The 27,365-nt window shown below is 38.0% G+C and overlaps 2 protein-coding genes across 2 annotated transcripts in view; one reads left to right on the top strand and one right to left on the bottom strand.

Moving 5' to 3' along the window:
* LOC141905719 (DNA polymerase alpha subunit B-like) overlaps positions 1-11,087 on the bottom strand; it is a 75,149-nt gene extending 64,062 nt beyond the window's left edge. The window contains exon 1 of the mRNA XM_074794711.1: positions 10,995-11,087. Coding sequence (XP_074650812.1) covers positions 10,995-11,076 — 82 coding nt within the window. The 5' untranslated portion in view covers positions 11,077-11,087. The remainder of the gene's footprint in view (positions 1-10,994) is intronic.
* Positions 11,088-11,363: 276 nt separating this feature from the next.
* Positions 11,364-26,418, top strand: LOC141909757 (uncharacterized). The gene is made up of 21 exons (XM_074800401.1): positions 11,364-11,525; positions 11,917-12,124; positions 12,182-12,319; positions 12,559-12,725; positions 12,964-13,261; positions 13,916-13,989; positions 14,057-14,110; positions 14,194-14,308; positions 14,796-14,971; positions 16,420-16,644; positions 18,069-18,277; positions 18,945-19,085; positions 19,381-19,524; positions 20,657-20,882; positions 21,145-21,343; positions 21,501-21,647; positions 22,025-22,107; positions 22,186-22,390; positions 23,678-23,832; positions 23,904-24,120; positions 25,064-26,418. The coding sequence occupies exons 1-21, from the start codon at positions 11,364-11,366 to the stop codon at positions 25,201-25,203; spliced, it is 3,483 nt and encodes a 1,160-aa protein (XP_074656502.1). The 3' UTR covers positions 25,204-26,418.
* The last annotated feature ends 947 nt before the right edge of the window (positions 26,419-27,365 follow it).

Here is a 27,365-nt window from a genome sequence, read left to right as displayed (position 1 = left end):
CTCTGTTACAGTTTCGGCACCTTCAAAGGGTGTTAGGGATCGGAGTGAGAAACTGGAGTTACGACAACAAACTCACATTTACAGCGGAATGCCTAACAGAGCTCCGTTGGTGGATCGAACGCCTCTCTGACTGGCACGGGAAGTCAATTCTGTCTCCAAGTCCAGACTTAGTAATAATCACAGATGCCTCTCACCGCGGTTGGGGCGGAACTGGGTCTTTTGACTCTCAAGGAAAGCTCCAGACACATAAATGTCCTTGAGTTGAAGGCAGTGGAGCTTGCAGTGAGGGCATTTACCGCAGATGTGTCCAGAAAACACATTCATTTAAAATTGGACAACCAGACAGCTGTCACGCTGGTAAACAAAATGGGGAATCCCCGTTCAGTCCCTCTGATCGAAGGGACAAAGATTCTGTGGGACTATTGTTTGGACAAACAAATCGTGTTGTCGGCAGAGTATCTCCAAGGGAAGGACAACCAGGAAGCAGATTGACTCTCCCGGAATCTGAGGGACGACAGCAATTGGTGTCTGAAATGGAGTGTTTTCAGGCAGATCGATCTTGTTCTGGGTTCTTTCCAAGTAAGTGGACCTGTTCGCAGACAGGACGAACCATCAGTTACCTCATTACGTGAGCTGGCGCCCAGACCCAGCAGTAAAGTCAGTGGACGCTTTCGATTTTTTGATTTTGCTCCCTCCCTTGCTGCCAGATAATTTTTTAAATAATTGAAACTTCACTTATTCCTTTCTTTTTTACTTTTAACTACAAAATCTGTGCCTGTGAGATCTGAAGAAAAAGACAGGCAGGCAGAGCACTTCACCACCGAGGAAGCAACTGAAGACCAGTGGAACATCAAAACGAACAATAATCGCCAGCCGCAGCTAATACCGATCTCGGACAAGCAGCTTCAACAAATTTTGGAACAGAAGATACCAGAGAAAACGACATCGCGCGAGGACAGCGGAATATATATATGCGATTCTATCTCAACTCAGGAAATTAGAACATTTAGACGATCTACAGAAAGACATGAGTGAAGTGAAACAATCTCTGGAGTTCTGCCATCAGGACGTGCTACAATTAAAAAGTGAAAATAAGGTGCTGAACAGAGAAGAACAGAGTAAAAGAACTCGAACAAATTGTTGCGAACCTGGAGACCATCGTCAAATCGGGTCACGAACTCTTACTCGACCAACAGTGGCGTAGTATGCGGGACAATCTTATCTTCTACGGCCTTGGAGAGACTGATGGTAGAGATGCAGAAAAAATGGTGCGAGATTTTTGCACTTAAGCTAGCGAAAGAATCAGTCGAGGCTTTTGAGTTTGCGCGCGTCCACCGTCTTGTAAAAAGAAAGAGCGACCAGAAAAAACCGCGTGCGATAGTGGCGAAATTCGAATATTTTAAGGACAGAGAGTTAGTGCGTTCGGTAGCGAGGAATCTAGCCGGTACTTCATTAGGCTTGAGCGATCAAGTTCCAGACGAGTGGGCCGCACGTAGACGCGAACTGTTACCGGAACTCAGGGCTGCGAAAGCCAGCGGGAAACACACGTTTTTCGCCAGAGACAAACTTGTCATCCATGATCGCCGGGAACGTGTTGCCATGGACAGCAGCTAGGATGCAGTGGAAGGTGTTATACGTGTGGAGTTTGTCGATCGGACGGTGATTTTTGTAAAGGGTCGATGCTATGCGCTAGACTTTGTGGATAGTTTTACTCTTTTTGACAACAATACTGATGTAAATAGTACAAATAACAGGTTTGATTTAATTAATGAAATAAGCGAATCTGTTGTAAATAATGAAAGAATAGAGTTTGATGTAAATAATGAAAGAAGAGAGTTTGGTCTAAATAATGAAAGAGAGTTTGATGTAGATAATGAAAGAAGAGTGTTTGATGTAAATAACGAAAGGAGCAGTTTGGATGTATATGATGAAGTAAATGAAAATGTTGTCCCTGTTGTAAATCATGAAAGAACCAATTTGGATACTGATAACCTTAATTTTAATATAGAAAATGAAGTAGGCGTAGGTGAATCACAGTCGATTAAAGAGATTAAATTTGTAAGTCTCAATATTTGCGGTATTGATAGTAAACTTGGTGTCCCTGAATTTAGTGATTTCATTAGTAGCTATGATTTTGTATGTTTAACTGAAACCCACCTCGACGATGTTGATGGGAATCTAACCAATGATTTACCCGGTTCGTATGTGTCACATTTTAAAAACAGGAAAAAATTTCGAAAAGGAGTTCAGGTGGAATCAGTATCATTTATAAGTTGTTTAGATTATTATTCGAATTGAGCAATAAGTGAAATAGAGTTAGAATTATTAAAGATTGAAAATGATTTTAATGTACTAATTACGGGTGACTTTAATGCTCACATGTATGCCATGTACGATATGTTGATGACGTTCTTACGCTTATTCCTTGCGACTTTGATATTGATATTGTAGCTCCTTTTACCCCTCGTTGAACTTCACATTTGAATTGGAAGTTGATCGGAAAAATCCCATTTTTAGATGTGTGCATTCATAATTAATAAGTTAGCTTATCCTAACGACCTTTTGAATAAAGCTCTTTTTCAAACCCCTTGGGACCCATTTTTGTAATTCTCGAGTTTCACGCCCTCAGAAACAGCCCATCGTCGTACCTTTTGTTCCTTTTTTGGAGAAATCATAAACCCCCCTTCATCTCCTTAACAAACAGCTCGTTTTCACTTACAATAATAAACTTAGTCATAACTTAACTCACAATTCCTGCAAAACGGAACCTTTGAACATTGGTGTATACAAAATACCTTGTAAAGTATGTAATAAAATAAACAAAGTGGCTATTCGTACGGACCCGTACGGATTACTCCGGAAGCTATTCGTACGGACCCGTACGGATTACTCCGGAGGCTATTTGTACGGAACCGACGGACTTCCGCGCCATCTGTAGTAACACAGTCACATGGCACAGTGCAGCAGTAACGAACAAACATTGTTTCTTTGGATTTGCCGCAGTACTGTATGAATGAAAAGTTATCGTTGTATTATTTCCTCTTTCAGGACCCTCAAACAAGATTGTACATTTTTTGTCAAGTTGCGGACATCTACTGATGGAAATTCTTTAGTGGTAACAGCTATGTCAGAAGAACACAACCATGAGATCAGCAAGGTAATTATGTACATGAATTATGTGATATGTTATGTTCATTTTTAGCCCACTTGGGACTTTAGTCTATTGCGTTCACTTCATCCGTCCATAGACAGAATACAGTTAATTTGGGAAGTTTTGAAAACGCTTTAACTGTTTTTGTTTTCTAAATTTCAGGTTACATATGATCATCTCCCGCAGGTCAGGAGACTAGATGGCTCGGACCGAGAAATGGTAAAATCGATGCTCGAAATGAGATCGAACAAGAAAATCCTGCAACAGCATGTCATTAACGCGACTGGGAAAATTGTGCGCCTCAAAGATCTTCACAATTTGGCACATTCAAGTAAAATGACCGACGGAAATGATTTTGAGTTACTCATCAATGAAATGAAGAAAACACCAGGTATGTGTCATTGACCTAAATTTTTTACTTAGATATTCAAATTGTGTGTATCTACCTAAAGGCTATGATCTTAGGGACTTGTATTTTTCATTTTCTAGGTTCAGTTGTTGAGGTGCTGGTTGATGCGGACAATGTTTTACACGGGATATTTTACCAGTCACCATCAACGCAAAAAGTGTTTGATGCATTCCCAGATGTTTTGCTCATCGATGCAACGCATAAACTTAACAATTTACGAATGCCGTTATTTGTATTGCTGGCCATAGATGGTAATGGAGAGTCGGAAATTGTTGGATTATGGATCGCTTTGGATGAGACAAAAGAATTGATTCAGATGATGGCTCGCTTTTTCAAAAAGAACAATCCAAAGTGGAAGTCGACTAATGTCGTTGTAACAGATAAGGACATGACAGAACGAGAAGTATTAAAAGAAGAATTTGAAAATTCACACGCGCTTATATGTTTGTTTCACACGCTACGCTCTTTTCGTCGTGAAATTACCTGTGAAAAAATGAAAATAAGTTCAGATCAAAGAAATGCTGTGTTGGAAATCGTAACGAAATTGACATATTCAAAATCGGAAGATGACTACAATGCAAATTATGCTGTGCTACAAGTTAGGCTTGAGAACTGTCACTCAGTACTTCGATAAAAATTGGAACAATATTCGAACCGAGTAGGTGGAAGGATTGAAAAGTGAGCATGCCCACTTGATGAATTCAACGAATAATCGGTTAGAATCGATCAACGCGAAAATCAAAAGTGTTGCGTCTAGATTTAGTGGTATTATTGTTTTCTGGCAGGACTTGGAATGAGAACTTCATTGATGTCACCAGAACGGAGCCACAATCTTCTCGGGTTCTGTCGGGTGATGAAAAATACAGGAAGACATTTCAAGTTGTTCAGAAAATTGCTTCAGCCATTTCAGAGATGGGTATGCGAGATTTCAGCTATCACTTGGACTTGATGAAGTTAGTACAATTTAATGTTGAAAATGGCAAACGATTTCTGCTCACAGTCCTTGATCCTTTAGGTAAGTAATCACTATATCTCTGATCAGTGTTAAATCTATTAACTATATCTCTGAGCAGTATTATATATGTGTGTATATTTGTAAGATTTAAATGTGTTCCTGATTTTTTTTCCAGCATCATCTTCAGACTCAACGCCTTCTCCAAATACAGACTTGTTGGCTGAAGCGGGTTCTAGTACAGGTATGTTACTATAGATTTGTTTTATGTTGACTGAAATAGTTTCTACATTTTGTAGTACAGATTCACTTAAATTTTCAGTTCCAAAATCCAGCAGTAGTGCATCTCAAGAAGAAAAGTCAACAAGAGCCCCAAGGGGCACAATGGCCAGCCTGTCAGATTTGCTTTTTATAAATGATGTAATCTGTGGGTTATATTTATCAATATACACTCCCTGCTCAATATCATTTACATAGTAAAATCGTGTGTTAACACAGACAGCAGGAACGAATGTAATATAGAAATACTAAGTTATTGTATTGTTCAACGCCCCCAGGTGGCCATAAAAAAACCAATGAGCTTGAAACTCACCTCGATCATAGAACATGTCATGAGCTACAACTTTCCAATTGATTATAGTAGCAAAATATGCTTAAGTATCAATTATGATGTGGAAAAACTTTTTTTCCACCTACGAATGAGTACTGATGACCCCAAGATGGCTGCCAAGTGCGTCATAATTGCCTGGTCAAATATACCCTCTCGGATATAAAAGATCCCTTTCCAAAGAATACCCATTACAAATTGCAATGAAACATGGCGCACCATTAGAAAGCTACAGTACTCAGAATTCAGGCCAAAATTGACATTTTTGGGAACAAAAAAGGTCACAGTACGGCCATCTTGAGTCCGATCGACTCAATTTTTCTCATGCCGATGGGCCCTCGGGGGATACAAATATATACGAATGATCAAGGTTATTGATAAAAGTGTCTTCAAAATTTCCCTCGAAAACTTCAAAAATGTGTAAAAATGGCTGATTTTGGCGAACAACAATGGCTGCCAGTCGGCCATCTTGAATCTGACAGGGCCAGTTTTTGGCCTGAAGATGTGTCTAGGGTAGATACACGTATAAAACAAATATCAAGACATTACCTTGAAGCGTCTTCAAAACTTTGGAACTAACACGAACTATCTAGATGGTTATCTCTCGACCTCAATAGTAAAACCTTTTTTTCGCGAACCTTGCGCAATTGTCAAGGATTAATTTTCTGTAGAGCAAATAAAAATTCCTCCCAAACACCAAATCAACTAAAGATTTCATAGAAATCGATCTTGAAATACAATTTTAAATCTTAAAATAAAACCCGGAAGTAAAACAGTAGACGATACCGCGGATTCACGTGAACACCTGATTTCTGTAAACGAAATGATGGTTGTGACAAAATTGTTCAGACGGTTTTAGGTGGTAATAAGTACGGAAACGTAACGACCATGGTCGACTTATTCGATGAAATCAGGCCTATGTGATATCCAAATTTTGACTTTTTTATTCTCCAGACCTCCCTGATATAGAAATAAAAAATTTTGGTGGTACGAAAGTGCAATCACAGCGCCGACGGGGACAGAGCCGTGTCAGAGATCGGCGGAGTGAAAATTGAGGTGGACGAACATGAAGAAGTAGGCTATTGCGCTACTTGAATCACGAAAACTCCTGGCGCGGCCCCGACGCTTTTCGTTGATTAATAAAAAATAATACAAATATCATGCAATGGGTTTTCACAATCTACCGCTGGTATGTACCGGATTTCAATATCACTCCAAAATTCAAAGAAACCTCGAAATATCGAACCGGAACACTTCCGGTAGATATCCGCGGCTGCCCAACCGGGAAACTTATTTGTTTCAATAGATATTGGTAGGATCCATCATCTTCACCCGTCAAGGGATTCGAACCCACTAAGCTAAAGCCATGCCAGAATCGGGTCGGGCCAATCACAGCGCTTGTTACAAACCACATTAGGCTTCTATGGATTTTTACCAGTAAATGGGCCAATCAGCGAACGCGGAAGTATTGTCGCGTGTTGATACATGACGTCATGCGCAAAAGCGCCAGTAATGAAATCGCGATAATTCACGTGAACAGCTGCTGATATTTTCAGATAAACCAATCACAGGGAAGACACAACTTCCTGATTGGCTGATAAAAATTGAAATTTTCCCGATTTAACTTTCGTGAAAAATGCAGAAAACATTTTTATGAGACCCTATTTCAAAATTCTGCTCGCTACGATTCCGAGAATGGATTACGCTTAAATACGTGATTTGTTCGAATACGCCCTCACTTGGCAAGCAAAAGAGCCTTTTGTGTGGAAACCATGTCATTTAAATTCGCTCCATTTGTATAGTAATAGGCTCAGCCTACGGCTGGCCTAATAAGTGTTTGTAAATTAATGAAATCAATTGCAAAGGAAACAGGTAAGTTATAGATTCAGCAATTAATTCCGCTCCTACTAAAAGCCGACCAGCGCCGACTAGCGCCGACCAGCGCCCACTAGCGCCGACCAGCGCCCACTAGCGCCGACCAGCGCCGTCCAAGCGCCGACCAGCGCCGTCCAAGCGCCGTCCAAGCCCCGATTTCCTAGACAATTCGTTAAAAATGTATGCTGCTGTCTTACCTATGACTACATGCAAAATTAGATTCAAATGGTTATATTTACTTGGATTGCATTGTGTTCGTGTTAATTTTTTACTGAGTTTTCATGTCCAAGACAATATTCGTTAAAATGTATTCTGCTGTCTGATGTACTTTTAGATTTATAATTTCATATGGCAAAATTAAATTGAAATTGGTATATTGATCAGGTTTATTTTTTCATGTTAAGCTTGCATTAAATATGACTGGGATTTCATATACTATCGTTATTTGAAATAAAAGAAAATGCAAACAACTTAAAATCTTTCTTTCTTTTTCATGTATGTTTATGTGTATATCATACATCTCGTATGATATTTGCCTAATAGATTTTTACTCTCGTCACGTACACGCGCTAAAATTAATAAGGACGTTCATAACAGCTTTGATCATTGGTCCAGGGGAAGTAGCATGTGAACTGAAGTCAAGAACGCACTTCTCAATTAAATAAAAGAAAGGAATTACTGATGAAAGGAATAAAATAACTGTGATCATCCACTAATTAGATGTGTGAAATCATTCGACACACGCAACTTTAAGATATAATTACTTAAACCGTTTGAATTTTACTGGGCTTGTCATCAAAAACCAATTTAGTAATTCTTTTGATCTGTTAAAACAATGACCCGTTGACCAATTGACTTTAAGATCAATGGACATAAAATAAACTTATAAATATATCAATTCCATTGACTAATTACATTGGTTTTTAATTAGTCATCCCTGAATTGTATATAAACTGGGCGAAAATAACAGGGGTCACAGTTCTTTTCGGACTATTCTCTGAGCAAGAGAGCGCTAACAGCACACACGGGACGTTTAACGAAATTTTATTCCAATGGCACCACTACGAAAAAGAAAAGGAAAGACAACTCTCCAATATCCTTGCAAAGGTTGGTACATGTATTTATTGTACTTAAATATGTACTATCAAATCATTATTTGACTAATTAGATTTTATTTTTCTGCTGACTGATTCTCACATTGGAATAACAGATCACGTGGCGTCATAACGATCATTTAGATAAACTTTGAAATCTCAAACCGACTTTGTTTTAGGAAAAATGTCGCCGATGACATTCAACAACTGTTTAATATGCTTCATGAAAACGATTTTGTACGAGAAGTGTTCGCATTGAAAGGAAAACCACCAATGGCTATTCTATATACAGACCAACAAATTAAAGACATTCGTACATTCTGTGTACAGTCTGGATCTATCCTTGGTGTTGACAGGACATATAACGTTGGTGCGTGTTTTTTGACAATTACCGTTTTTAAGAATACACATTTACTTCGCCGGGAAACTCAGGAACACCCGATATTCATCGGCCCTCTGTTTTTACATTGGGACGGGGAAACCGAAACCTATCAGCATTTCTTCGCACACATCAAAGGGAAGCTTGACTCGGAAGTCACAACGACTGAAATCGCCTACAGTGAATCTCTGACTTTCGGTTCTGATGAAGAAAAAGCGTTGCTTAAGGCGGTAAAAGAGGCATTCCCCTCCGCTAATCAAATATTGTGTTACCGGCATCTTATCGAAAATGTAAAAAGACATTTGTTGCACAAAACTGGTGTCAACGATAAAGTTAAAGATAGAATAGTCGATGCGATATTCGGTAAAAGTGGAGCGCTGCATCAGGATGACGAATTCAAATACGAACAAAAAATGATTGAAACAAAGGCAGACATAATGGAATCAGCACCAGAGTTTATAGCCTATTTCAACAAACTGGAACCGCGACTAAAGCAGTATGTGTTCTTTCCGTCAGTCGTGAAAAAGGTCCATTCAATCGGTTGGACCAACAACAATTGCGAGACAATTAACAGTATCATAAAACTTTCAACCAAATGGAAGATATTAAAGATTCCGGACTTAATCGAGGAATTACATAAAATGGTGAAACTACAATATATCGATATTCGCAGAGCTATTCACAACCAAGGAAACTTCGAAATCGTATCAAAATTAAAAAGCTATACTGTCAGCCATGCCATTTGGACTCAAAAAACTGAAAACGATAAAAAAAAACTATTTGAGAAATTCATGAAAGCCACGATAAGGCCAACAAAACCAATTAATACAATGACATCAACAGATGGTCTGCTGACTATTCCTAAAACCGGAAATATTGCAAAAAAACCAGGTCAGAGGAAACGCGTAAAAAGTGAAAGAACGGCGAATCGGAAAATTCAAAAAGTCGAAAATTAAGGTTAGGTTAATAGAAATATCAGTGATATGTGTTAACGTGTATAATTTCGCCGAGAAATAGTGAAATAGTCCTAATGTAAATTGTAAACTTGTAAATTTGTATATATTTTTGTAATTAATAATTCACTGAAAAAGTTAAAGTATTGCTATTGTAGCTCAACATGTTTTTGATGACAAAGTTCAAACTATCAGACTATCAACCGTTGTAAATTTCAGATCTGAGAAATATAGTGAATATAAGCCTGAATGTAAATTGTTAACATGTAAATTTGTATATTGGTATATTTCTGTTATTTAATTCAATGAAAAAAGTTAAATAAGTATTTCTTTGCAAATGTATTGTAGCTCTAAGTATCTTGTTTTTGACTTTTGATGCCGACACACTAGTTTAAACGATCAATCGAGTTAATCGTGTTAAATAGATAAAAGTAAAAAGATAAAAATAAAAGTTATTATTTCAATTTAAGAATTTGTTATCCGTTTTGGTAAGCGTATCTGGTCGGCGCTTTTGATAGCTGGTCGGCGCTGGTCGGCGCTAGTCGGCGCTGGTCGGCTTTTAGTAGGAGCCATTAATTCATTTAATAAATATGTACATATTGTTTGTTTTACAGGTTTAAGTTTAACTGAATCAATTGCACCAGCTCCAACTACCTCCAAGGATTCAGCAGACAAAGGTGATTAAAATTTTTGAAATTACGTGCAAATGCATTTAGTTCATTAAGCAATTAATTCATTTAATAAACATGTACATATTGTTTGTTTTACAGGTTTAACTGAATCAATTGCACCAGCTCCAACTACCTCCAATGTTCTGGATGATATTTCAACTGGTAAGTTATTATTTATGTTTTATTGAAATTGTGTAAATTGATAATAAACAAATTTTTCAACAAATGTGCAAGATGCCCTTATCTTTCCAGGAATCGTGCAATTGAATGAAGTGCGATTACCACCAAGAATGCCCAAGAGAGGCAGGCCCAAAGGTGCAGGGTTAACCGTAATTGGTTTGCCAAAGAAACAATGTAAGGCGGATACATTTATAAAATTATCCCCTTCAGAAAAAGAAAAAGGTAATAAATTCTTTTCTACTTGTATTTCAAAATTTAGATTTGATAAAATGGTCCATTTCCATAACAAACGGTTAACCTGAATCAGTCTTGATAGGTCATTGTGGAACCAATTTTTGTTCATTAGTGTGATCTGATCTGTTGGCCTAATTCTAGTACGTAATTTAATCCGTACGGGTCCGTACGAATAGCCACTTTGTAAAATATATATTATTATTGGTGAAACCGGGCGTGATTTGAAAAAGCGCCTCAGAGAACATAAAATGACGTAAAAAATTTCAAACCCGAGAGTGTAGTAGCTAATCACGTTTATGAAACTAGTCACATTTTTGATTTTAGTCAAACTTCAACTTACAGGTAAGTTTCGTCTCTCAAAATTTTAATGTTTCAATGCAATAAATAATAAAGTGATTGAATTGAATTAGAGATGAGTCGTTTTTCTCGTCGAAAAAATGCTCCCAAAACAATACAAATTATAACAAGTGAAATCTACTTTATACTTACGTTTATCGGTTATTTCTTCATTTTCCCAACTAACTCCAAACGGGGAAAATTCTTCGAATAAATCCTCAGCGTTCACCACCATCTCCAATGAAATTCGGATTTCCCGGATAATAAATTGGGGTGACTCCAGAATTATCGAAATGAGGGCGTCCATTTCTGAAGGGTGAAGTTTATGATAGTTTCCATTTTTGGTTGATTTCGTTGGTACCACTTTTTCATGGGATGTAATTAATATAATATCTCGGTTAACGTACTAGTGTTTTAGTAAACTTCCACGTCCACACTCCAGCTAGCGCACCCCGTTCCCATTTAATATGAAAATAAAATTAATTTGAATTGCTCGGAGCGGACGGGCAACCATTTTTCAAAATGGACGACTGCGATCTGGAAAAGTTGTCAATTAAACCCGGCAAATTATCGCCGAAATTCAATCGACAGCTTCTCGAATATAACGTTACACTCGCAAGTGATGTTCCCAATATCACTCTTGACTGTTTGACGAGTGACACTGGAGCTAGCTATTCAATATTGGTGCGTTTTTCGTTGGTCGCTAAGGACGCCATCTCGACTCTTTCCCTTCTCCTCTGCCCTGGAGAAAATTGAATAACTTAACGAACCACTCCACTTTGTTAACTTTAACACTTAGCCCAGGGAGCCGGCCTAAACAAGTCACAGCCACACATCCACATAATAAAATTCAACGCCTAACGTGCCTAAAAATGGGTTTTATGAAATGGGGAATTGCTTATCAAATCAGTTGGAGTTAACTGGCTAGCCAACCCAAAAACTTCTTTCATATAGGGCCTACAGAGAGTTTGTGCCTCTTTCTTAACTAGAAAAAGACAAAACTGAACTATCTGATTCGAAACTAAAGAACAGGCAGATTTTTAGGCAGAGCATTGGACATGGTTTTTTCTTCTAGGGCAGTGATGGGAGTAAAACTATTGCGTTGAAGGAGGGAATTGTGACCGATGTCAAGATTGAAGTCACTGCCGAAGATGGAAAGACCACTAAAATCTATATCATCCACGTAAAAAGACTGTCAGCAAAAGATGCTTCATTGACGGCTATAAAATTAAGTGCTGGAAATTTACAACCAGAATTTTCAGCCGATATCTTCAATTATACCTGTATGTATTAGGTGGATCCATTGGGCACAGAGTCCTTCCGTCTAAAAAATTTTTTAGACAATGGTGGAAAGACCACTAAAATCTATATCATCCACGTAAAAAGACTGTCAGCAAAAGATGCTTCATTGACGGCTATAAAATTAAGTGCTGAAAATTCACAACCAGAATTTTCAGCCGATATCTTCAATTATACCTGTATGTATTAGGTGGATCCGTTGGGCACAGAGTCCTACCGTCTAAAAAATTTTTTAGACTAAAAGAAGGGTGCAAATTGGCATTTTCAAAAATTGGCCTAGTTCAAAAGACGAATTACAACTTCAAATTTTCCATTATTTGCTAATGACAATGTATATTTGAAAAATGGATGGGCCTAATAGTCGCACAATACCGGTAAATCATACATCGAATTTAAGAGGTAATCATGATATTTATAGGTTGTCTATCGTGTTGTGTGAATGAACTCACTGTGACAGCCACTGCTACAGATGTTAAATGCGTCATAACTGTTTGTGGAAAAGATGCATCACAACCTGTCAAATTGAATACGGGACAAACTGATGCAGCTATTCAAGTCTGTTCTGTTGATGGTTCTAACACCGCGGTAAGTACTGATCCTGCGACTGATAGAGCCAATGACAGCTCTCAAACTACCACATAAGAGTTGCAAAATTTATTATACAATTTCACCTTGCCCTTTCCAAATGAATCATCTTTCATCACACAAAATATGGATGTGGTCTTAATTGAATGATTAACTGGGCACTGAAAGAATCAAGTGGTCCTGAGTTGACGTTTCTATTTGAGCTTATGGTAATCTCAATGTTATTTGCTTTCTATAGGAGTACCTAATAAAGGTAACGAAAAAACAGATTCCACGATACGTAAAGATCCATGATGCACCTTTAGCCATGAAGTATCAGTGCCCTGTGTCATTATCGGCATTGTATCTACCGATTTCTATCAGGAACAGTGACCCAAAACGTACTTACAGCGGACCGATAATTGATGAATTTACAAAAACATCGAAGGTTGATCCGTTAAGCGAAGAGGCATTAATTGGAGATTGGAAAATTGAAGATGCTGACTGTGAACTGAAATTGAATGAAATCATAGCATCAATTCCATTTACTGGAGGAGGTAGGTCTTAATGCATGGTATTTTTCCATTGATGAAGTTTTGAAGTTTATATGGTCATTGTGATGGCATTTAAATCTGTGCTGACTGTAGTCTGTCTGGTGTGGGGATTCTGTTCACTAGTAATGCAAAGATTCCAAAATGTAATACCAAACACTCTTTGTTGAAAGATGATCAGTGTTTCCAAATTTTGATAGGTCTACATGGATAAATGTCTTTTTCCACATACGCGCACAATAGTTTGAACGCTTGTGACTACCATGGGACATGAGAGTAGAATAACCGCGTTAGCTAGAGCTGCCGATGAGCCGCGTCAACAACTGATGTTCAGATTTTTCTGATTTTTGCTTGTAGTTTGATATTCTTGAACAAAGCAATGCTGAGAAAAATGAATAATCTTATCTCATAAAACCACCACAATGCCTTACAAGTGCGCCTTAGGGAATTGCTATATCCATTGTACCTATTGTGTTCAGTAGACGATGATGATTTGGCCAGGCTCCTTTTACGGGCTTCATTATCTGGCAAAGTTTCACTATGCCTTCAGGTTTTGAATCCCTACATGTGAGGATGATATTTTCTTAATGCGTCCCCGCCTACTGTCATAATTGACTATCTCTATATGTTAATGAATTGTTGTAAATTGTTGTCATTCAGGAGCTACTGATGCTGTGAAACTACAGGAATTAGGAGGCATGATAGAGAAATGTAATTTGAAACCAAAATCTGAGGTACGTTAATTGATATGGTACATCTAGTTGATTTATTTTGTGCATGTATGATTTCAATTTCTTTCAGGATTTGACTGGTAAGTTTAAAGCCCAGACTGACAAACCGAGCCACTCTGTACAGGTATGGGAACAAGTATTTTGAGATAATCATTATGTGTTATTGAAGATACTGAAGCTGAATTTTATCATACCCATTACCCTCAGGTGCGTAGCTGGGAAAAACAGTTGCTACAGATATTTGATGAGTCAAATGCAGATAAACTGGTCAAACAAGGCGAGGAGCATATAGAAAAATACTTCAAATCCCTTCCAACCATGGGTAAGTTGTTATGTACTATAATTTTCGATGAGGCCTATATGATTTATTTTATCTGATTTTGAAAAAGCAGATACCGTGTATATTTGTACAGTAGAGTCCACTTAAGGCGGATCATTTGGGACCAACAAAATTCATCCGGTTTTTACGAGAAATCCAAATTAAAAGTGATTTTCCTGTATATTAATGAACAAAATAGACTGCAAATGTTGTCTGGATTAGACCACAATCCAGATTCAGTGGGTTTGACTGTATTATCGTACCATCTTGTGAGGAAGATATGATATACATGTACATGTATATTGTACTATAGAGGTGTCAATAGTGAGATCTGTGACATTGTGTCATTTTGATTTTGATTGCTGTATTTAGATTAAATTGTGTTTTTAATGCGCTTTGGAATTTGTGAATATTTTTTATAAGAGGTTATTTATAAGAATCTGTCATATCTTAACATCCACATCCATAGATCAGGCAATTGTATTTTAAGGTGTGATCAAAAAATATCCTGAAGGTGAATCGCCTATTGACCATCTGTACAATGCCAGTTGTTGTTTCGCTACTGCCATTAAAAGTAAGCCACGTGATGCTAGTCTTCACCTGCGGTTAGGAATGCTGCTCGAGGAAAAATATTATGCAGAGGATAGATATGGCCTGAAAAATGAGGTAAATTTATTCGCTTGTGCTATGAAAACATTTTGTTCATTTATTGTCATGAAGATACTCATGCGAGTGGAGACTGTTTACATTTTGTAACATTTCTATGAATGACAATGCCATTTTGTCTAACTTGTGAGTTCCTATGAAATCTCGAAACTAAAGTGGGCATTTTTCCTAATAAATACGCAACAGATAGATATAACAGTTGTAGCATTTGCAACCAGCAAATTATCAATTGATACCTGAGATGCATTTGTTTTAGATCGGTTTGTGAGATGATTTACGATCGTTGATGTGTCTTCTCGCATGAAAATTGAATCGGGTGCGGAACACATGACCGGCAATTTTCATGTTCGACACCCAGGCTGGCTCGGCCCTTCGGTGATTTTTAGTTAAACATCACGCACTCGACCCGCATGCCTTGGGTATATCAATTTAAGCACATAATTTTAAGGGCTCTTCACCGTGCATCTTTATTTTCATTGTTTGGGATAAAATCTCACCAACATTGGCCACATCCTGTAATGATGCAATGTTATGTCTATGTATGTAAAATGCATATGATCTCCATGATATCCTATCTTGTATATTCATATTTCTGTTAAACTATCTGTATAACTTCTATGTATATTGTGAGCTAAGAATCACTGGACTGTACTGCGTGTTCACAGTCACGGTCTCCAAATAAATATCTGGACGTATCGGCCGCACTCAGCACGGGTGCGCCACCGCGCGGGATTTACGCGAAGCAGCAAACACAAACATGGCCACTCTCAATTTTCAATGATAGAAATCGTGTGTGCATTTCAATTATTTCGGCTGTTAGGGTTTTAAGGCACAATATAAGTTGATGATGTGATATGGCGATGTTAATTAATGATAATTCCGCAGTGAAGCTAGTCACGAACGGTGCCGATTGAGTGTACAGCTGCCAAAAACACTGAAATGTGCGTAGTTGCGTAACTATTTGCAGTGAATTGCAGACGAAACATGAAGCCTTAACGGCCGTTTGAAATAAAATTATTCCAATCGCAATTGTAAAATAAAAATGAGATAGAACCTAAGTTCAAATTCTGGCCATTTCTAAAATGTTATTACTAATTTTTAGTCAGTGCCGAACGTTTAGTTTTCCAACAATAATGAGGGGTGGTAGGTAGTCATGCAATTCAAGTCATCGTTTATTACACGTTACTTCCGTGTTGTCAGAAAATCTCGCGAGTCCTGGACCAAACCCCATTGAACAATGTGATCTGTGTGCTCGCCACAAATGCACACAGATCACACTACACTACCCATTACACACTCCAGTACCCACAGCTTTCATATATCCATCCAAATATTTAGAGTGTCTTTTTCAGTTTTTTTAAACAATTTTGTAATGCCAAAACATTGACAGATGTGAAACAAAATTTGACACTGACAAATTAAAAGTCTCTTGAATGATTTCTTCACAGGAAATGGATGAATTGCCTTCTCTTAATATGGAAGCGAAGGAGAGTTCAAAAGAAGAGGAAGTGGCCGCAATTTGTAAACTAAGGGGCGTCGATGAAAATTCACCACTAGCTCTTCAACTGAAAGCAGTTGATGAAGAATATCATCATTTAATCAATTCTGGTCAGAGTGGAAAGGCAGACCATGTACAATCATTATTTGTCTGGAAATCAAAGCAAGCTACTCAAGTAAGTTTTTGCGACTTAACAATAGAGCGCGTTGATATTCTCTCTAGGAAGTTTCAGAGGCCATTTCTTGGTAATACTGGTAGTTGTGTTCATTGGTGCCAGTAGTTTTGAATAAGCATGTACATGTACAATTTAAACTTCTCTGTTTTCTAAGAAGGTACAGTCATGTCTTGCTACACGGCCGGCCTTGCTTATCTGTATCTCTAATGCATTGCAAAAGTCCTGAGTTACTGTCCTCCACATACCGCCACTTCCAATGAAATTTCTTAGTACATTCCTAAACGAAGACATGAATCTTCTTGGTACAATCCTATATAAATACAGTTAGTTAAGCTGTTGTTTTTTCAACATGTGGATGGACATTTGCCAATTACGTACAACTGGTTACAATAATTGCATATATATACTGCATAGCAAAACCATCGGGAATCCCCACCATGTTGATCAGCCAGCAAATTGCGATAAGATTCAGCGTCTAAGGTATGAGTTTTAAATAAAATTCAGTACGTATGGAAGCAATGTGAACACCCTACAGCGATTGGCGGGTACTGCCAATGGCCCCTCCATTTCCGGATTTATTAGTATTGCATCATCACTTTTGTTCAATTTATTAGTATTGCATCATCACTTTTGTTCAATTTCAAGCTCAATCCAAATGTTGGTCGTAACTAGATTACATATACATGAAATCCTTTAATTAATCATGTAACTAACAGGACTGAAGTCTTTTTGGCATTTCTAACGATGTTACACACACATTATACACATGGTTGTTGTACAACACTGCAGTAAGTTTGTGACATTGATGAAATAAAACAATGCTGTGTACATCTATATATGCATGGTGATGGTTCAGCAACTCCCCTTAGTAATACCCCAATAAACTGCCTTACTCGATCATTCATTCATTCATTCACTCATTCATTCATTCATTCATTGAAATACTCTAGCACACTCGCTTTCGCGAGTAATCTTTGGAGCGTGCACATCTGTACTAAAAGAATAAGGAAAAGAATGTGAATAGAAAATCTGATTTTCTATGCCACCAAAAACACAAAAACATGAATCTCCTATGTTGGCTGTACATCGAGACATGACTGTATTCTCCTAGTTTAAATTCTGATTTATCTTCCTTAATCTCTCTCCTTCCCTCTCTCCTTGATCTTGACACAGTCTCTATGGCAACTCTTTTGAATTTTTATGGCTGTTGTGCTTTTAACACCATATTGGCAGTCAAACAGGACTGATTTCCATGACAGAGTTCAATAGTTTCTTAATCCCCATATCATATATTGTTGTTACGTTCATATTTTTAAGTAACCAGGTGTGACAATCAAATGATGACATCCCATGCACAACATTTTTATCAATCCCTCTTCCCTATAATACCAACTGTATATGTAACTGGTCATAATTTGTTGCAGGAAGGCGCTGCTGCCCAAAAAGCCGCAGATGAAGAGAATCCATTGGGACAAGCTTACCTGAAATATATGGATGCGATGGTATTAGATGACAGTAAAGCAGTGTATAATTTTCATGTTGGTCGTATGTTAGTCATACAGGGCGAGTATGATGTAGCTGTCAATCGATTAGAAACGGCCCTTGCATGGAATCCACAACATGAATCTTCGAGGTTGGTAAATGTTACAATTACTTATCTTTACAAGGTACAAGAACAGTCTGCAATTATCACATCTTAGATGTCGATTCATTAGCCAGTTTATAAACTAAAGACCAGTCTTTGTGATTTCAGACTACTGTTAGACTATAACAGTCGTGACTTAAGTCGTCAATTAGTCTTAAATTTTGACTAGTCTTAAGTTTTTTGATTGGCTGTACAATAAAAATTGTCTTAGAGAGATCTTAAAAATAAGCCATGACTGTTTTGAATTTAACCACTGGGCCCAGTTTCACAAAAAATTTTTACTCCAATTTTTGTTGTACATTTGTATTGCTAATAGTTACTTTATGTTTTCAATGAAGCTGACAATTCAAACTTTTAAGCTTAAAACTGTTTAATAAACTGGCAATAGTGGATTCGCAACTTTTAAATGGGTACGGTCATTCGATGATTGGTTGATATTTTGTCATGAGTTAACAGCCCTGTATAGTTATAGCAACACAATCTAGAAATGTTTCATATTGCTACATTCTGCATCACCAGCAATTAGATTTATTGTTCAAAGGCAATAGTGCAGTAGTGTACATTTGGCTTGTCGAAACTGGTCTATAGAATTGGTGCTGTAAGTGAACCCTCAGTTACTGGAGAGCTGTACTCATTTTCCTTTTGTGTATTGCAGATTCTATCTTGGACTTACATTGGCTTTAAAGAAGAATGGTCCTGGGGAGCGTAAAAATGAGGCAATCGCTTACTTGGTCACTGCTATGGAAACATTACTTGCAAAGAACACTGAGACTGCAATGAAAGTTGATATTTCTAGGTAACGTTTGCTAATCAAAGATTTATGAAATCAAACTAAGGGTCCAGGGACACCATGCCACCTTGGGATAAATAATTTCACACCTGTTTATATTCATTGCATTAGTTTATACAATGATTGACTACCACACAAAATTTCAAGGCCCAATTCTTCTCCACGGCGACACCTTTTTGGTACATAGTTTTGTATTAATGTATATGTACATGAACATATACATATACACATACATATACATATATGTATACCGGTACGTAAGTGTAGGCACCTGTAAAGGAAAAATGGTTTTATTCTACAGTTCAGTTCAAAGCTGCTTGCATGCAGATGATTTGACTTCGCAGCACAATATTCATTTACTGAGGTCTATCATTCAGTTGGGCATCCTGCTACGTAGTTCTCCCAATGTAAAAGACGTCATGACGGCTGAAGATGTCTTCCATACGTAAGTACTAAGCAAAAAGATTCCTAGAAACCAATAGAGCCAGTTTTTCAAATTTTTTTTGAAATAAACTGGAGCAAAGTCTGTGGCAAAATTGTTTTTACAAGCATTTGGCAATTACTTTAGTGGACAATTTGCCATGGAATTGAACGTTTGTGAAAAATGACGATGGATTCCCTAAATACCAGGATGTCGTACTTACAGAGATGCTAGTTTTCCGGAAATATCCGGAATTCCGGAAATTTAGGATCGCCGATGTCAATTCCGGAAATTGGGTGAGAATTCCTCGCGGCGACCAGTAATGGCACGGACCGTAAAAGCGTTCGTTTGCTTGTACTCATCGTCGCTTCTGTGTTATTTTATCTTGGTCTCTGTTTCCGAGGACGTTCTGATACAATGTATATATGTGTGCTTGTTGTGGTATCTGTGCGCGTGCGTAGGCGGAGCGCCACTGTTGTGACGCCATTTCCAACTAAAAGTTAATTATCTTTACACGCCGTTGTACATCATCCCGCTGACGGCCAACAATGTGAAGATGCACGTGGTAATGATTAAGATGATATCTTATAAATATCATCTTAATCATTACCACGTGCGTGCTATGTGCTGAGGCACGCAGCTTTGTAACTTACTTTTTGCCTGCAGCTGTCAAGCGGGACGGTCTGCAAAATGAGCACGCACGGAAAGATTGTCAGTCGGGAGTCGGCCGATATAAAGGCAATTGACAGCGGTATAAAAAATAAATTTAATTGGCACTGGCTAGAGTGTAAGGACAGTAATGGGGACTACTTATCGAACTACATTCGTAAGTTAGACTTAGCTGGCGTGGCGTACTGCGTCGTTTGTAAAGACCAGGTCAAATACGGTAGTGGCGGGAAAAAAGATATTCTTCGTCACCCGGATAGCGCGCGGCATAAGAAGGCAGCGAGGGATGTGAAGCACAACGAATGCCTGCCGTTGTATTTTCAGATACCCAGATCGCTCTAGAACGCAAAAACGCAAAAAGACCCCCGTTCTAAATTCCGGAATTTTGGTACTTTGGCCCTAGCATCTCTGTACTTAACTTGCTCTGAGAAATTTAACGTTGAAATAATCATCATTGTCGCCATTGTCACGATTTGTAAATATTTTCTAGTGCTGCCCTACTTGCTGCGCAGACATTAACTCTCACGTGTCGAGGTGATTCCTACAAGCAAATAGAATGGGTTCTTTTGGGAGCTCATTCTAATCTGCTCGAGCTACTGCTGGAAAAATCAAATGGAAATCGAGACTTAATCATTCAAAGATGTCAACGTCTTTCTGCCCTTATAAAAAGAACTACAATTCCACAAAATGCGCAACTTTTATCTCTGCAACGAGAGGTTGGTTTGATATCCTGAATACAGGGGCCAGTTTTTATTTCTAATTTTCTAACATTAACCTGGATCAATTTTATAGTCAATAACTATCTAATTTGTTGTATGATACTGTTATTTGTACACATGTTACAAAAAATCTCACTCGGATAGCCTTCAATGAAATTTGTGCAGGCACTGGACAAGAAAATCAAGTTGACTTGTATCTGTTGTCTCTGTACAGTTATTGAACACTTTTGTGATATGTGGTATTTAACCCCTTTTTCAGACATGTGAAAAGTTAGTATTAATGAATGCCTGTGATAGCCACAGTATATACTTGCTCGGCTGTGCTCAATTTTCGCAGTGCGAGAACAGTTTAGGAGACGAATCGGATAAGCTGTTAACTGAAGCCAAACTTTCATTCAAAGCCAGTATTGATTTAGAAGGAAAACCAGCCACCGGAGTCCCACCTTTGGATGTAAAAGGTAGTTAAAATTGATCAATCAATACTGGCGTCCACCATTCATTTTGTATGGGGTAATTTAGTACTTAGACAACAGGGAGGTAGGACCAATATGTGACACATTTTGGCACCATTGAGGAACAGCTTTGACATGACTCAAATTTTCTGTTGTCCTGTAGGCCAGTTATGGTGGCAAGAAAGAGAAAAGCAGGAGGAAGAAAAGAAAAAGAAAGCGAATGACACAAAGGTCTCTGCTAAACCAGGAGCTGCAGCTGGTAGTGGAGGTCCTGCTGTTAGGGGTAGAGGCACAACAACACCAATCAGAGGTAAATATCAAGATGAGTAAAAAGAAATGATAGTGGGGTGCAGGTTTCTATCCACACTAGAGATAAGATATGGGCTTCAAATGAAAGAGTGCTTTCTAAAATTCGGAGCCAGTGACAAAAAAGCTGCATAATGACCATGGCATTTCTTATGGTCAACTTAAACCAACTTTTTTAGCCACCAGTCTGTAGGAAAATTGAGGAGTTTGCGCAGTGAAAATATGGACAAATGTCGAGACTATTTCTAGGTCATTACATAACACACTGTATGCAACGTTTTTTGTTGATAACATATAGTTCCTGGAAATCCAAATTTTCAATAGCGAGTGTAATAAAATCCTGGTGTATGAATTCAATTCAGCCATTGATATATTTTCCAGGTGCAGCGCGAGGTACTCCTGCTACTCGAGGAACAACTTCAAGGGGTACTGCCGGTCGAGCTGCTAGCAAAGTGCCGGCCAAGGTAATATTTCAGTTGTTGATGAAAAAGCTTTCGCGCTTGTCATTCAAATCACATACTGCATAAATAACAAAATGATAGTGTAATCATTTACAGCCTGCTACTGGAAGAGGTGCAGCCACACCAGCAACTCGCGGGGCAACCAAATCAGTCGGAGTGAGAGGCAGCGTAACAAAACCAGGATCGGCAACTAAAGTTGCAACGTCTGCGACAAAGACGGGATCTGCTGCAAAATCAGGATCTGCTACTCCAATTGTACCAGTACCTGAGTCTACCAAAGAAGAAGGTAATTGGTTATGATGAGTCAATTCTGTTAAATCCAGATCAATTTGATGTAGAGAGGGATCTAAGGCAAACATAATTTCGGGTGTACTCTATTAAGTGCCTCCAAAACCTCAACCAGATTCTCCGGACCGAGTCTTGTCATATGATCTCCACGATGAAACCACCTTGAAAGAATGAACATTTCAAAGTCTCCTAAATATCACGTGACCAATGATAAATCACAATCACATATCCTAGATTGATAATTGAGTGCGCCCTTGCAGAAATAAATAAATTCAGATTATAGTAAGGTGGACAGTGGGATGAATTTCATTGGCAGCAAATGATGTTTTATTAATCAATAACCCAGTCAACCCCGCAAAAGTCATCATCGAATTAGTCGTATCATCACATCTCTCGTATAATTATTTTGGTCCCTAATTTTTCCTTCTTTAAACCTTATCAAATTATGCTTATAACTCGTACTTCCAAAGTCGTATTTTTGCGTAAGTGGTGTCAATTTTGGAAGCCAAATCTTTTGATACCATTCAAAATACCTTGTGTAAGTCGTAGCCCGATGCCGGCAACAGATAAAAATACACTATGGTATTGTCTGTGTAAGTGTTTAGACAGTATACATGTAACTTTCTTGCTACGTTGTCTACGTAGTGCAAGTGGCAGCTTTAATTGATAGATTGAGGGTAGATTTATCAGCGATATAGAATCTGCACTGCCAACTCAGGATACGACTGGGAACATGACGAACCATGCTGGAATCTGAGCGTCGTATAGCCTATATCGTATTTCTGATTTTCACTACAAATAACCCAGTGATTTGTTGCGCCATCTGGTGTTGCTGGTATCCCATTACTGTGGTCCCCTCAGTGTTTAATTAGTTTGAAGTTTGTTTGAAATGTTTCAAAACAAGAATATGTGCGCTTAGAATTATTTCATATGAAAGTTCAATGATCAGAAAGATACATGTTTTAGATCATTTTGGGGGCTGTTGGTGATCTGGGGGTGTGTTAAAAATTGAATAGGCTACATGGACAGCCATGTTCTTTTGTTGCCTGTATCCAAGCTCGCTGAATAACCTCTAAAATCACTACCTACAAGTATCAGTCTGAATTTGTTGATAACACAGGTGGAGCAGGTCTAGAAGTATGAATGAGCTACCTTGGCCTAGAAAAAGGGGTAAAAGTTGGCTTCAATGTAACTCATTCAAGACAGTTGAGGGGTGTGTATGGCAGCTAGCTAGTTCTGTATTCGAATTGAAAACTACAATATTTATTATTTCTTATGTATTTAGTGAAAACAACAACCAGTCAGCCAACTAAACCAGCTCCAATCAATAAAAAGACACATCATGCACGTTTAGGACTAGCCAGAGCTCTTGCCCGTAAACCTGAAGATATTGAAGAGGCTAAAAAATACTATAATGAAGTCATGTCAATGGCGCCAGAGGTATAGAACCATAGTTTGAATTTGATTTAACTTACCGGTATGTACTTCATTATAAAAGTGGCTATTTTCAGATTCATGATGCATATATCGAGCTGGCTGATATGCTAATTAAAGATGATCCATTAGGGGCTGTAGACATTTTTGCAAAATTTCCAGTTTCCGATACGGCATCATTTGATGACGCCTATATCCATGGAGAAATCGTAAGGTTGTTGATCAAATGTGAGAAGTATGACGACCCTCGTTTGGGACCAAACATGATATCTTGGGGCAAGATTATGGGATTAGGTAGGTTAAAATCATTGTTTTATCCAGTTAAGAGTGGGCATTTAGCTTGCAGACAATTTGTAGGTGACAAAACTTATATAAAAGATTCCTTGTCTTGATCTGTCAGAGCCGTCGGAACACTAGGTGGTTGGCTCACGACTTCTCATGCTTCTGTCAATGAGACCGTGAAATGGCCCCAAAACACATCTCCGGCGATTGAATTTTCAAAATTTTTCTGGGGGAGGGCCCCCACCACCCCCATTCGGAAATAAGCCTCGCCACTGAAAAATCCCTTCCGACGGCTCTGTCTGTTCAAGAGGATTTCTGGTTTATCCCGGTATCTACTAGATATGGTAGACTTTTGACAACACAATGGAAACTTCTTCAGTTTTAAAATTAATTTTAATCTTAATAATTATTATTACAGTGGAACCTCGATACAACGAATTTCAGGGGACCAGAAAATCTGTCCGTTATAACTGATAGTTTGTTATATGCAGTATGAAAATGATTAAATTGTCTTACTTGGGACACAATTCTATATTTGTCATATACGAGTAATCGTTTTATCCGAGTTCGTTATAACGAGGTGCCACTGTAGTACTAGTTTCATCAATCCGGAGTTCATCACTTCAGGACCTGCTGGTGTCAGTTTCTTGGTCAAAAGTTCTTCTGGCCACTCTACCTCACACCTGGCCACTCTACCTCACACTTATTTTCTCCCATGTTCAACGGAAGTCAAGTTAATCTATATAGAAGATTCCACTATTCAACAGCATACTAAAAATTATACAGGTCACATATTAGTGATAGTAGTTTCATAATCCATAGTCTATAACAAGTGAGCCTACGATCAAATTATACGTGTTATAAGATATAACAATCCCGACATTTTTTATCTACCAGGTAAGTGTGAAATTTGATTAAATATGCCTGTACGTTATTTGATATTCTGTTATTTCAGCTGTTTTAGATAAATATGTGAAGATTTTGGATGATAAATTCAAATCAGATTTACTGATGAAGGTTTATGCCGGGGTGAATGGAAGAGACGTTGACGATCCAGAAATGCAAGCTTTCTTCAGGCATAAATGCTGGATTTAGATGAACTACAGTCAACCCCCTGAAATTTGTAGCACCTGGGACTGAGTAAATTTATCTTGGTTAGAAGAGATCCGGATTACATATCACCAATTAAGTATAAGCATAGGTAATTACTCCAGGAGTTTCCTGCTTGCCATACATTGCCGTTTAAAAACTAATCTGAAGAACCACACTGAAGAACCACATATCAGGTACCGGAGATCATCGATTTGTATTAAGTGCAATAGATCGTATGTGATAAGATTAACCCTTTCATTGCTGACTAATCAATACCCTATAGTGCTGGAGATAATTTGAAAATTTTGAAAAATTCCACCCTAGTGTGTTGAATAACGGGAATACCACTATAGCGCGTATACACCGCGCTGCGGTATATCTTAGTTACTAATATTTCACTATGTTTGACAGGTGCTGCCATCTTTCAATAGAGATAAAACTAATTACTAATTACATCAATACACCGCAGTGCGGTGTACTAGCAAAATCCATCACCGATTCATACACCGCACTGCGGTGTGGATGCACGGAAATGGTTTAGAGTATTTTTTATACATTTACATAAAGATACTTATACGATAAGTCTGAATTAATCATATCAAAATTCAGTTTGTCTTGATGAGCGGGGTTGACTGTATTATTACATTTAGCTAGATCCTGTGAAAGAATATAGATCTGCTATGAAATGTGATTTAACCTCCCGGGTGGCCTTTATAGCTACATCTACACTTGCATCTTATACATCTACACTATACTCCAAACACAGATTCAATGCAGAGTTTTCTGCAAAACCTGGGTTGTAGAAACCCTTCTTGAAAAAAGAAAGATGCGCTCTGCATTGAACCCGCGTTCGTATCAGACTCTGAGTTTAGTGTAGACGCTACCTGTTTGAATGTGGGTTTTGTTGAATCGCATCCATTAAGACGTAGCTTATGCAAATATGCACAAAGCTATGTCACTTTTGTCTTAATGTGAATAAAACTTAACCAGATGTTGACAATTTGTATTTTTACATGATCTTAAGTTTTATTGTCTGTGATATGCTGATAACGAATATGTTTTTGATAAAAGAAATAAATGATGTCATGTCCGTCCAGATATACCCGTATTGGTATTGAATAACGTAATATATACAATATAATGTATTAGGAAATGTTGAGAAAAAAGATATATTTGTGTTAATCTAAATTAATTGGTTTCCCTGATACATGTATTTTTGTGCACATTGAAAAAAATAAACTATTTTATTGTTGTTAGAATTTAGTGTTATTCAGATTTATCAATAAGAGCAAAAAAGTTCCTTGTCATAAAATTTGTGAGACTTATTAGCTGTGATCACACGGAGACGATTTGGCACAGATTGGGCTGGAGCCAACTTTGGCCCCTGCCTAATTAGAGCGTGTTCACATGTAAACCACTCACTCAATACTAAATAAACAATGCTCGAACAAAGTGAGGTGGGTCATTCCAGGTGCAATTCGAACACAATCATTTGTCCTGTGCTAAAATTTGGGTCGGGCCTAGTCCGACGTTTTAGGTTGGGTCATACGGGCTCGGGCAAAAAGCTTGTGTGATAGCAGCAGCTATCAAGTGATGTTTGAGTAGGATGGTACATTGTCCTCAAACATTTTACCACATTAAAGACTTGAATGGTTTCCTCTAGTTGATTGGATCTTATTCGAGCAGTTTGCTGTAATACGCATGGATAATGTTTCCATACTACCAGTAACCATTTATTTTTCATAATGTAATTACAAATACTTGGGAGTTAAAATACTCTTCTATGGATGTACAGCATCAACATACAGTCAATCCCATATTGATTAGGACCCGTGAATTAAATGAAAAATCTGAATCAAACATCATGTTGACATATACATTTTCCAGATACAGTTTGACTGTATGTCGATATTTTGTTGGCATCATAACCATATCCTCAGTTTATAGTAGATAAGTCAACTGGGAAGTTTACAATCTTGTACAATCCCATCAGGTTCGAATACTGGACAATTTATTGGCAGGTGTCCATCTGCAGCGTGGTCTTCCTCTTCAAAGACATTCAATACTTTATCACAATAATTCTTTGAATTTGAACTTCAGGATCTTGTTTTTGGCATTATTAATTAAATTTAATGTCAGATATGCACTTTATCGCCCATATAAAA

Source organism: Tubulanus polymorphus, chromosome 1 (assembly GCF_964204645.1).
Source record: "Tubulanus polymorphus chromosome 1, tnTubPoly1.2, whole genome shotgun sequence".
NCBI lineage: Eukaryota > Metazoa > Nemertea > Palaeonemertea > Tubulaniformes > Tubulanidae > Tubulanus > Tubulanus polymorphus.
Note: the sequence above shows the minus strand (reverse complement) of the source record. Positions and strands in the feature narration are given on the sequence as shown.